Below are 13,297 nucleotides of genomic sequence, written 5' to 3' on the forward strand. Positions count from 1 at the left end.
AGTCATTGTGCTGCTTTCTTTAGAATTAAGGAGCTAAAGGTCAAGAGGATTTTTTTAAAGAAGCTGTCCATTTCTCTTGGTATTCTGGCTTTCCCTTTGGGAGATACCCCCCAGGGGTTGGGAGCAGCAGGATAAATATATTTCGGTTTCAGTTCAGTTCAGTTCAGTCGCCCAGTCATATCCAACTCTTTGCAACCCCATGGACCACAGCACACCAGGCCTCCCTGTCCATCACCAACTCCCAGAGTCCACTCAAACTCATATCCATTGTGTTGGTGATGTCATCCAAACACCTTATCCTCAGTCATCCCCTTCTCCTCCTGCCTTCAATCTTTCCCAGCATCAGGGTCTTTTCAGATGAGTCAGCTCTTCGCATGAGGTGGCCAAAGTATTGGAGTTTCAGCTTCAACATCAGTCCTTCCAGTGAACACTCAGGACTGATCTCCTTTAGGATGGACTGGTTGGATCTCCTTGCAGTCCATATTTCGGTTTGACAGTCTCCAAGTAGGGCTTCCTAGGTGGCACAGTGATAAAGAATCTGCCTGCTAATGCAGGAGATGCAGGTCACATGGGTTCGATTCCTGGGTCAGAAAGGTCCCCTAGAGAAGGAAATGGCAACCCACTCCAGTATTCTTGCTGGAGAATTCCACGGACAGGGGAGCCTGGAGGGCTATAGCCCATAGGATCACAAAGAGTCAGACATAGCTAAGCATGCCTGCACACAACGTGAGAGAAGCTAAGAAGAGAATGGTAAGTTTATCTAGACACTGACAAGTGTGTTCTGTTCGTAAAGAAGTAAAATCATTCAAAGCAAAGGAGAAGTTGTTTGATTTGCTGTTTAAATAAACCTGTCACTACCTGATGTCAGTTTGCAAGCATTTTTGAGAAATGGATGCTTTTTTGCAGCATCAGTCGAAAGCCCCGAATGTAGAATTCAAAGGATTGCTGCTCTGGGAGGCCTTGCTATTGACCCCTGAGGCAACCCTGAAGAAACCCAAGGCCCAGTTTGAAAACTGCTCTATGGAAGGCCAAGAGGGGGAATTCTAAGCACAGAAGTTTCTTTTCTCTGGAATACAAGTCCTTCAACTTTTTTGAGCTAATGATCATCTAGGATTCTTGTTTAAAATGCAAATTCCTGGGTCCAATCCCAGTGAGGCACACTCAGGAGGTAGTGCATAGGGCCTGGCAATCTGTATTTTAACAAGCATCCCAGATGATTCTGATACCAGTATCTATAGATCATAAAAACACAGCTCTACCAATTGCCTGCTGAAAGGAAAGAAAGAAAAGAAAGGGATTCCCTGGTGGCTCAGACAGTAAAGCATCTGCCCGCAATGCAGGAGATGCGGGTTTGATCCCTGGGTCTGGAAGATTCCCCTGGAGAAGGAAATGGCAACCCACTCCAGTACTCTTGCCTAGAAAATTCCATGGATGGAGGAGCCTGGTGGGCTACAGTCCCTGGATCGCAAAGAGTCGGACATGACTGAGCGACTTGCCTGCTGAGGGCCCCTTTAATGGCTTCATCTTAACCCTACTTGGTCCCAGTTTATTTTAGGTACTTAGTTTATGAATGTCAAATGCCATTAAAATGGTTTTTTTCTTGCCACGGGAAGTAATGTCTTAGTTGCCTCTTCCATCATCTCCCAGTTTAACTCTCTGCTCCTGTTCCTGGAGCACCCCCGAGATGGCATGGCTCTCTGCCTCCCTGTCGGATCTGTTCCACCTGAGACTCTGAGCCTCAGCCTTCCTCCAGCCGTTCTTGGTTTTGTTTGTTTGCTTGTTTCTTTTTTCAAAGGCAGATCTCTTTAAACGTCTCCTCCAACAAACAAACCCGAAGTGGAAGTTAAATGCAAATATAAAATGGACTTTTTTAAAAGATGTATTTATTTTTTGGCTGTGCTGGGTCTTCATTGCTGTCCACCAGCGTGGTAAGCAGGCGGTACTCTGTAGTTGCGGCGCGCAGGCTTCTCACTGCAGTCGTTTCTCTTGTTGCGGAGAATGGGGTCTAGGCACACAGGCTCAGTAGTTGTGGCACAGGCCCCATTTCTCCAAAGCATATGAGATCCTCCCGGACCAGGAGTGGAACCAGTGTCTCCTGTACTGGCAGGCGGATTCTTCACTCCTAGACCACCAGGGAAGCCCTAAAACGGACTGCAAATACAGTGAACCTCTAAGCCCATAAATGTAGCAAGGTGTAGGTATTCTGATAGATACAAAGAACAAATCCAAATAAGTCACATTTGTAAAATAAATAAAGCCCACAATGAAACACCCACTTGAATGACTATAATCCAAAGGCAATACCAAATGTTGGTGGGGAGGTGGAGAAACTGGAACCATCATGTACTGTGGAAATGTAAAAACGGTGCAGTCATTTTGGAAAACAGTTTGCTGATATCTTAAATTGTCAAATATAAACTTACCATATAATCTAGCAATTCCACTCCTTGAAATCCACCCAAGAGAAATGAAAATATATGTCCACACAAAGACTGGTATATGAGTGTTCATAACAGCATTACTCATAATAACCACAAACTGGAACCAATCCATATGTTCATTAATTTTGCGTGCATAAACAAAACACAGTATACCCATATGTTGGGGTATTAGCGATTAAAGTAAATGATATACTGAAATATGCTAAAGTATAAATGAACCTCAAGCATTACACTAAGTGATAATGCCAGATGCAAAAGCTTATATATTATATGATTCCTTTTATATGAATCTAGACAAAGCAAATTTGTAGAGACAGAAAGTAGATCTGGGGTTGCTGAGAGCGTAAATGTATGATGAAACTTTGGGGGCTGATAGAACTGTTCTAAAACTTAATTGTGGTGATAATTACACACCTCTATAAACGGACTAAATTATTTAAAGTGAAAATGTTAATCACTCAGTCGTGTCCAACTCTTTGCAACCCCATGAACTGTAGCCAGTCAAGCTTCTTTGTCCATGGAATTCTCCAGGTAAGAATACTGGAGTGGGTAGCCATTCCATTCTCCAGGGAATCTTCCTGACACAGGGCTTGAACCCAGGTCTCCTGCATTGCAGGCAGATTCTTTACCATATGAGCCAGCAGGGTGGCTGATTTAGCCCCTACGAAATCATTTAATCATACATTTATGATGGGGAAATTTTATTGAATATAGATTTTATCTCAGTAAGGAAGGTAAATATTTTTTCTTAAAGTATATACCATAATCAAATAATCGACAATTCTTTGCTATACAAAAGAAATAGAAAGACCCTATAGTTTAAGCGTGGCCTGCAGACCCCTGGAGGTTCCTGAGACATTCTCAGGGAGTCTTCAAGGTCGTTTTCCTAATAATAAAGAAGCTATTTGCCTTTTGCACTCTGTTGACATTTGCACTGACGGGGCAAAATCAGTGATGGGCAAAACTGCTTGTGCCTTAGCACAAATCAGGCACATCTTATTAGTAATCATAGTAGTGCTATTATTTTTTTATTGGAGCATAATTACTTTATACTGCTGTGTTAGTTTCTGCTGTACAATGAAGTGAACTAGCTATATGTATACATATATCCCCTCTCTCTTGAACCTCCCTCTTGCCACCCTCCCTGCCACCCCTTTAGGTCATCACAGAGCACAGAGCTGAGCTCCCTGTGCGATACAGCAGCTTCTAGCTGCTTTACACATGATAGAGAATGTATGTCAATCCTAATCACCCAGTTCATCCCACCTCTCTTCCCCTCCTGCGTCCACATGTCCATTCTATGCATTTGCATCTCTATTCCTGCCCTGCAAATCGGTCCATCTGTACTATTTTTTCAGATTCCACATGTATGTGTTAAAATATTTGTTTTTCTGTTGCTGACTGACTTCCCTCTGTATGACAGACTCTAGGTCCATCCATATCTCTATATGACCATACTTCATTTCTTTTAGAAATGACTCAGTAGAAATTAATTTTATTAACTCTTATGCCTTAGGTGCATATCTTTTTATTTTTGAATAAATAAGATGGTCATCTTAGGAAAAGCACTTCTGCAGTTGATTGAGCTGCAAGCTGAATGAACAGTTGTTTTTTTGAGTCACCATCTCTACTGAAGAATACTGGATATTCAGACTTGGGTATCTGGCACATGTTTTCTCAGAAACGAATGAAGAGAGCCTGTTACTCCAAAGAAAACAATTATCAGTTATCGTTGCTGCTTATCAAATTCAAATGTTAAACCAGAACTATAAGGTTGGAGAACTTGTGTCCACCACCATAAGCCTGACAGCTTTTGTCAAAATTTTTCTTGTGAGATTGATGCTGATTTTAACAAATGTGATTTTTTTTTCATATTGTATAATGAAATGTATCAAAATTTGGAGAATATAGGTAAGGGGTCTCGATACTAAAAAGTTTGAAGACTACTGACCTAGTGACTAATGGCATGAATCCTGGGCCCATTCTGCATAGAGTCAAATCCCAGTGCTATTACTTGTTAGTTATAGAATCCCAGTAAGTGCTTCACCTCGCCATATCTCAGCTTCCTCACTATAAAATGGGGATAATAATGGTATGCATTGCAGAGAGGTGTGTGGCATACAAATGAGTTAATATGTGTATGCTTGTGAACATCAAAATGGGTTGATGTATGCAAACCAGTTAGGACCCGACTTATAGTAAATGCTCCGTGATTTGTTATTGATCTCTTGGTGAGTGGTAACTTGTAAAAAAAACAAATACATTATAAATACAAAATAGATAGAAATCTCTATGTAATTTTATTTATATATATATATATATGTAACTGGGAATCTCTAGCTGCTTTGACCCTCGCCCTTGCCTCTGCCTCACCTTTGGTCTTCTCACTTCCTGGGAAGGCATGTCTGTACCTGATATCCTAAAGTATCTTTCCCATCTATTAAGTCTCTGATATATTTGATGGGGGATCCTTCTTTTTAGCAACCACATGATACATTTTTAAGGAAGATTTGGCGAGACATATAATTATGGAGGGTAGTCTAATAAACTGACTAGAAATAGGCTATAAGTATATGTCATTCTTAGAAGTCTCTTTCCTGCCTTAGCAGTGTTTAAAATTATGATGCATCACTTTAAGTTCAAAGAGTTTAGGAAATTATATGAATAGAGAAAAAGTATAAGGTTCTGTCTGTCATATCAAATAGACATATTTTTCAAACAGAAAAAATCCATTTTCAATGCTTAATCCAAGCAGACAGAAAGTTTAGAGAGAAAATGACTCATTTGGACGGAACCGACATCTTCAGTTCAGAGAGGCTGCTGCTGCTGCTGCTGCTAAGTCGCTTCAGTCGTGTCCCACTCTGTGCGACCCCATAGACGGAAGCCCACCAGGCTCCCCCATCCCTGGGATTCTCCAGGCAAGAATACTGGAGTGGGTTGCCATTTCCTTCTCCAATGCATGAAAGTGAAAAGTGAAAAAGAAGTCGCTCAGTTGTGTCCGACCCCTAGCGACCCCATGGACTACAGCCTACCAGGCTCCTCCATCCATGGGACTTACAGTTGAGCTATTTTTATCTCTATTTTAAAAAGTTAATTATGTGCTGACATCATTCATATGTTCTACCAATATTTGGTGAATGCCTCCTATGAAGTGCCAGGCTCTTCATAGGAGAAGAAGAGGAGGAGGAGAAGAAGAAAAAAAAAGAACTTTTTACTCCTTGCCTTAGCCCAGGTCTTTAATTTTTGCCACACCTCAGGTTGCTTGAGTGTATGTAGTCACCTGTTGAATGGGTTCAACATTTCATTTTGGTGGGTATATTTAGAGAGCAAATTTTAAAGCCTTAAAATTTTTTTACTGGACTATAACTGCTTTACAATGCTGTGTTTCTGCCATATAACAATGTGAATCAGCCTTATGTATATATATATCTCCCCTCCCTCCTGAGTCTCCCTCCCACCCCCACCATCTCACTCATCTAGGTCATCACAGAGCCCCCAGCTGAGCTTGCTATGCTATACAGTAGCCTCCCACTAACTATCTGTTTTACACAGGGTAGTGTATACAATATTTGTTTTTCTCTTTCTAGCTTACTTCACTCTGTATAACAGGCTCTAGGTTCATCCACATCACTGCAGAGCAGTAGTGTTATTGAGATAGTGTGCTTGCTGATAATATTTGTATTTTAAGATTTGAAGGTATTTGACGGGGAATAAGAGATCAGGTCAGGCTAAAAGCCAAAGTACTTCTGGAATACAGGCTAGGTTGAGTTTTATTAATTTAATTGAATTCAGTCTCAATATTCATCATTCGTGGAAAATATTAGCTATTTTTTGTCATGTCCCTGTCGCTGCAAGGGCCTCGTGCAAACTCGGTAACTTCAATTGCCTTTCACAAACAAAATGCACAAAATTACGTATCCTGAGCAAGCAACCACTGACTGTGATTATACTACTGTTGCTTTTTTTTCACACTAGGATCTTCTGATCTTTGATTCTCTTGCTATTTTTAGCAACTCCACCTAAAAATCAAATACTACTCACATGTAATTTTCTAAAAGGAGCCATTTTATAGCTCTTATAAAAGTTCATTCTTCTTCTCACGATAGTGTTCCCTGTTAAAATATCTGGCAGTTCTACCTGTTCTATGTAACATCTTTAAGGATTTTGTCTGCATGAGATAACCGGCCGTAAAGGCTCCCAAACAAATTTCACATTTTGGTAATGAAAATTCATGCTCCTGTTTAATTGCTGATTCTTACCTTGTCTTTTCCATGTGTGTTTATGTGTTTCAGGAAAAAAGTGCCAGTTCAAATGTAAGACTTAAAACTAATAAAGAGATCCCAGGATTAGTTCATCAACCCAGAGCAAAGTAAGTTCCAGTTCCTATTTGCCTATTTTGTTTTGAGAGAGAAAAACGTTTTTAGAGTGAGCTCCATTTTGCCTGCTAGATAACCAAGACTTAAGAAAAGGCCTCAGTAATTGAGACACATGATTTAGTCTAATGGAACATAATAGAGAGCCAAAGCAGACCCACAGTATATGGAAGAGCTGACACTTGCCATCAGGTAGGAGGCAATGACGGGAGTATCTTCATGACCGTGGGGTAGTGAAGAACTTTGAATAAGTCACAAAGGATACAAATTGTAAGAAAAATGATTAATTTTTATGACTATGATAAAATTAAGAACTTCTACTTCTCAAAATATACTGTAGGAGAGTAAAAGGCCACAAAAGGGTGGAATATGTTTATAAAACATATAATTAGCAATAGTGGATTCTTTACCAGCTGAGCCACAAGGGAAGCCCAGGAATACTGGAGTGGGTTGTCATGCCCTCCTCCAGGAGATCTTCCCAACCCAGGGATTGAACCCAGATCTCCTGCATTGCAGGCCAGTTCTTTACTGACTGAGCCACCAGGGAAGCCCAAGGATACTGGAGTGGAGAGCCTGTCCCTTCTCCAGCAGATCTTCCTGACCCAGGAATCAAACCAGGGTCTCCTGCATTATAGACGGATTCTTTACCAACTGAGCTATCAGGGAAGCCCAGTTAGATTTCCAGGATATATAAATTAACTATGTGAGTCAATAAATAAAAGATAGAACTTACAGGAAAATAGGCTAAAGACATAAACGACCACTTGACTGAAGAGGAAAATGAATAGCTGATGTGTCAGGGAAAACTACCATGTCACACCACAAGATTGGCAAAAATATAGTAGTCTGTAGATAGAAAAAGTTTACCAGGCTGTGGGACAACCAGCACGCTTAACTCCTGGTGGTGGGAATATAAGCTGGTACAATTACTTTGGAAAACACTTTGCAATATCTAGTAAAATTGTACCTGGGCATACCTGGCTGCCTAGCAACTCCACTCTCAGGTATATACCCTAGAGAAACTCTTATGGAGGTGTGCCAGTAGGCATATTTTTAAATATCCATAGCAGCACTGTTTATATGAACTCTTAAAGTTCTTGAAAGGATGGGACTTCCCAGTGTCCCAGTGGTTAAGAATGCATTTCTACTGCAGCAGACACAGATTTGATCCCTGGTGGAGGAATTAAGATCCCACATGCCATGCAGCACGGCCAAAAAAAAAAAAACCTTTGAGATAAAACCCAAATGTCCATCAAACACAAAATGAATAACAGAAAAGTAGTATAGTCATGATGGAAATACTACATATCAGTGAAAATAAATGACCTATAGCTACATAGATCAAGATGGAGGGATCTCATGAAATGTCAGACTGTGCCAGTAAAGTAAGTAGTAGTACCTGCTTATGTACAGTTTCATGCATATAAAAATTCAAAAACAGGCAGAAGAAATATTTGTATATACATATATTAAACATATGTATATACACATATTGCTCAGTCAACTGAGCCACTCGTTCTTACGAGTGGCTCAGATGGTAAAGAATTATCTGCCTGCAATGCGGGAGACCTGAGTTCAATCCCTGGGCTGGGAATATCCCCTGGAGGAGGGCATGGCAACCCACTCCAGTATTCTTGCCTGGAGAATCCCCATGGACAGAGGAGCCTGGCGGGCTACAGTCCATGAGGTCGCAAAGAGTCAGACACGGTAAGCGATTAAGCACATATGATAAAACAATAAAGACAAATAAGGAAATGAAAAGGCATTAAATTCAGGATAGTGCTTCTTTCCCCTGGATAGAAGACAATGGAACCAGAGGTTCTATCTCTTCATCCAAGTTGTGGTTACATGCAGGTCCCTTTAATTATTATTATTTAAAAATGTACAAATAGCATTATGTTTCCTTTTCCATGTGTTAAATATTTCACAATTAAAATGTTAGAGAATAATGAGTAGTTTTCTATATTATTCTGAAGCTGAGTCTATCATTGGTGATAAAATGCACTTTCTGTGACTTTGAAACTGCCTGTCCTTTCTTCAAAAAGGCTATTATCCCAAAGGCTGCAAATCTCTTTTGTGCTGTTCTGCCTAACTATGAACAAATTCCCTAAGGGTGCTGATCACATGAGTGAATCTGATACAGTCACTCCCACCCCCAATAAGTTTAATGAGGACATATTTGTAAATACACATCGTAAGTGGAAAGAGTTGTGTTCTCTGATTCTTTCTGGGAAGGTGAGACAAAAATAACATCACCACTTTAACCTGGGTGACTAGAATTGCTGCAGCAATGGCCACCGTGAGGTGGTGGTTAGGTCTCTTCTGGGGGCGGCCCATCAGCTCAGGGATTTAATTTCTTACTTCCAATGAAAACTGGACATTTTAAAATTCATTTATCATTTACAATGTCAACCAATTTTTTTTCCCCAATAATGGGAGAGCCAATTTTTTCACCCTCAGGTAAGTGTTATACTATAAGCACAACCTCCCTAATCAACTTCACTCGTAACCACTTTTATCTACACTAATTTTTTCTGCCTCTGGGGATAACAGATATGGGAAGACACTATCGAATCATCTTTTCATCAAGCTGTTATATGTGTACTATTTTTAAATGCTTCTCTTATCTCATGAGTTCTAAAGAAAAGACTCTATTAAGAGAACGAAGGAGAGTTTCTTTTTTCCTTTAGAGCAAATACTTATTTACTTCATTTTTACACAGTGAAATAGCATGCTTTGCAGTCTGGCATGTGCTAAAGCTTCCAGAGAAGTTGATTAAATTGGCTCATGTGTTTACACTAAAATTATAAAGAGAATCCCATTTTTCACACAGCATAATGCCTGTGTTTGTGTGTGTGTGTTTAAAACTGAATCAGATCATTGGGTTTCCAGAATCCAACTAAGAAATCTTTTTGAAGGTCTGAGAGAAAGATTTACTTTTCCTACATACTGACACATAGGATTCAGGAAATTATTATTTATTATGCAGTTGTATGGGCTTCCCTGGTGGCTCAGATAGTAAAGAATCTGCCTGCAATGAGGGAGACCTGGGTTCGATCCCTGGGTTGGGAAGGTCCCCTGGAGGAAGGTATAGCAACCCACTCCAGTATTCTTGCCTAGCGAATCCTTATGGACAAAGGAGCCTGGTGGGCTATAGTCCATGGGGTCACAAAGAGCTGGACATGACTGAGCGATGAAGCACAGCACATGCAGTTGTATAAAATGAGTTTGTTTCCCCCTTGAGTGGAGGGACAGTTCCATACCTGCTAACACCAGATTTATTAAGGATGAAGGCGAGTAGTGCTCACACCTTCGTTTGATGCGCCACGTAGAGTGCATTCTTACTGCCTTTGTAATCTCGGTCCAGTGAACTAATGTCTTGGAACTTTCGTTTTCTCCAAGAAAAATATAGGTGAAAAATCCTATCTTACAGGACTGGGGCCTAAGTGAAACAATGTATCCCTGGTGCTTATCAGAGTGTCTGACACTTGGTAAGAACGCCTTAGCAATTAGAAACAACCCCAAAAATGCCCTTTGACAGGAAATTGGGTAAATGAGCCGCACTGTATTCACACAGTGGAGTATTAGCAGCTAAAACGAGTGAGCAGCAATACACAATCCTGGATGCCCCCTAGCAGCATAGCTAGTTCTAGCAACTAGAACAAAGAGTAAGTCCTGAAACATTACACGGAGCATGATACACACTATAAAGTTAACAACAACCAAAATAGGGACTTCTCTGGGGGTCCAAGGGTTAAGAATGTGCCTTCCAATGCAAGGGACACAGGTTCGATCCCTAGTCAGGGAACTAAGATCCTGCATCCCGCGCCTACTGAGCGCACAGGCTCTAGAACCTGTACGTCACAGCCCACATGCTGCAATTGAGACCTGACACAGCCAAATAGATAAATTAATTTTTTAATCTAAAATAAATCATCTGCTTTTTTTTTTTTTTTTTTAAATCATCTGCTTTTTAAGCACATAGAGAGATGGAGTAAAGGAAAGTGGGGACATGATGTTTGAGGTGGAGGACCACAGGCATGGGTGGGAAGTAAGTAACCTCTAGGTTGTTGTTAAGATCCTAGCTTTGTTTTCTTTGTTTTGGTTTCATGGGTGCTTATTATTACTATTTTTTAAAAAATAATCAACTAAAGAAATGCAAGTCATGAACTACTAGCAACGGTGTGTCCTGCTGTGAGGGTTAGGATTGCCCCACTTCCCTGAGATTTCGTGCTCAGGTTGTATAGACAATCTGAGGTCCTTCGCCTTCGATCTCAAGCACATGATAAGGACCCCTGAGCCTGTGTGTCCTTCGCAGGGATGGCAGACACATTTGCAGAGTCGCTTTTACTAGAGAATTCTTCTTTGTCCATGCAATGTGCATATATGTCTGCTGCTGCTGAGTCACTTCAGTCGTGTCTGACTCTTCACAACCCCATGGACTGAAGCCTACAAGGCTCCTCCGTCTATGGGATTTTCCAGGCAAGAGTACTGGAGTGGGTTGCCATTGCCTTTGCCAATATATGTCTGAGTACTAACCAAACATCCCCGTTTCCATGCTTTGATGTTTCCAATAATGGAGTTAAGGAAGTTAGTAACAATCACAGAACGTTAGTGCCAAAAGGACCTCAGAGACCTGTTCGCTGTTTTAAAATGAGGAATCTGAGGCCTGCACCTCGCCCATGCTAACAAATGGTGCTGTCTCTATGAGGATCACGAATCACATGAATTTAAATACAGACCACTTGATTAACTAATTAAATATTCATTACCCTCCTGTTGTATCCAAGGCGATAAATGCTAAAAACTCTAACCCAAAAATTTCCACAGGGAACACAAAACCCTAAAAGTGCCATCTTTATGAAGTATCTTGGAGTTTCCTAGAGAAACTAATGGTGCTAATGATAAAGAATCTACCTACCAATGCAGGAGACGTAAGAGATGCGGGTTCCATCCCTGGGTTGGGAAGATCCCCTGGAGAAGGAAATGGCAACCCACTCCAGTGTTCTTGCCTGGAGAATCCCATAGACAGAGCAGACTGGTGGGCTACAGCCTGTAGGGTCACAAAGAGTCAGACACGACTGAAGTGACTCAGCAGGCCGGCAGGCATTTATATTAAGATACATAAATGTATTGTGTGCTCAGTCATGTCTGACTCTGTGTGACCCCATGGGTTGTAGCCTACCAGGCTCCTCTGTCCATGAGATCTTCCAGGCAAGGATACTGGAGTGAATAGCCATTCCCTTCTCCAGGGGCTCTTCCCGACCCAAGGATCGAACCTGGGTCTAAGATTTATATATAAATATCTTCATGCCTTTCCTGTCTGGGACCCAGAGCTGTTCAACAAACTCATCTGCTGAAAACTTGGCTAAGAACAGGAAGGATGCTCCCAAAAGTGTCTGAGCAACCATGGCGGGTACCAGAATATTCATGTTTCCCACTAACAAGAATCCCCCCAGGCTCTCCTTTGGAACCTGTTATGCTAACTTTAGACACAGCTCTAACAAGTTTGCCTGTGCTGCTTCTAAGCATGGAGTCAAAGCAGAAACTGAGAAGAAAGTGGAAAGAGGACTGATACCTTCTCTGACAAGGAGAAATGAAAGGAAGAGCTCAAAAGCAGGCAGAGAACAAAAGCCTGGAGTTTAAGGTCCTTTTGCTTAAAGAGAGCCAGCTCTAGCCATCTTAGAGGCTCCGGGGCTATCCCAGTATTACAGAAGAGCGTTGTGATTTAAGGTGAGGAGAGTGGCTGCTGGTCGTCAAGTGAAAGCCAAGTAATGTTTGAGATAGACGGCTATTCAAGAGTATACGGTTTAGAAGACTTGCATCCAGAGTGGCTCAAATGAACGACGTTTTGGCACTTAAAGAAGAAAAGCCATAAGAAATCTGGAAAAATTCAACTTTGCAAAGTGGCTTTTCTGTCCAGACAGAAAAAGATAGGAGACTGTTTAATCTCTGTCATCATCAAAGATTCTGCCCTGCCTGTGTAAAATGCAGTGAGAGAGGACCTGTTTCTGAAACAGGACTCCTGCCTTATTTGAATGATCATATTTGTTGTTGTCCAGTAGTGTCCAACTCTCTGCAGCTCCATGGACTGCAGCACACCAGGCTTCCCCGACCTTCACCATCTCCCAGAGCTTGCTCAGACTCATGTCCATTGAACCAGTGATGCCATCCAACCATCCTGTCCTCCGTCAGCCCCTTCTCCTTCCTGCCTTCAGTCTTTCCCAGCATCAGAGTCTTTTCTAATGAGTTGGCTCACACATCAGGTGGCCAAAGTATTGGAGCTTCAGCTTCAACCTCAGCCCTTCCAATGAATATTGAGGACTGATTTCCTTTAGGATGGACTGACTGGATCTCCTTGCAGTCCAAGGGACTCTCAGTAATCTTCTCTAACACCACAGTTCAAAAGCATCAATTCTTCACCATTCAGCCTTCTTTATGGTCCAGCTCTCACATCCATACCTGACTACTGGAAAGGATAGC

The 13,297-nt window shown here is 41.4% G+C and overlaps 1 protein-coding gene across 3 annotated transcripts in view; it reads left to right on the forward strand.

Annotated features, from left to right (window-relative positions):
• C5H1orf21 (chromosome 5 C1orf21 homolog) overlaps window positions 1-13,297 on the forward strand; it is a 246,881-nt gene that overhangs the window by 211,598 nt on the left and 21,986 nt on the right. For all 3 annotated transcript variants that reach the window (XM_055582917.1, XM_055582919.1, XM_055582918.1), the window contains exon 4: window positions 6,734-6,810. In XM_055582917.1, coding sequence (XP_055438892.1) covers window positions 6,734-6,810 — 77 coding nt within the window. The remainder of the gene's footprint in view (window positions 1-6,733; window positions 6,811-13,297) is intronic.

This window comes from Bubalus kerabau, chromosome 5 (genome assembly GCF_029407905.1).
Source record: "Bubalus kerabau isolate K-KA32 ecotype Philippines breed swamp buffalo chromosome 5, PCC_UOA_SB_1v2, whole genome shotgun sequence".
NCBI lineage: Eukaryota > Metazoa > Chordata > Mammalia > Artiodactyla > Bovidae > Bubalus > Bubalus kerabau.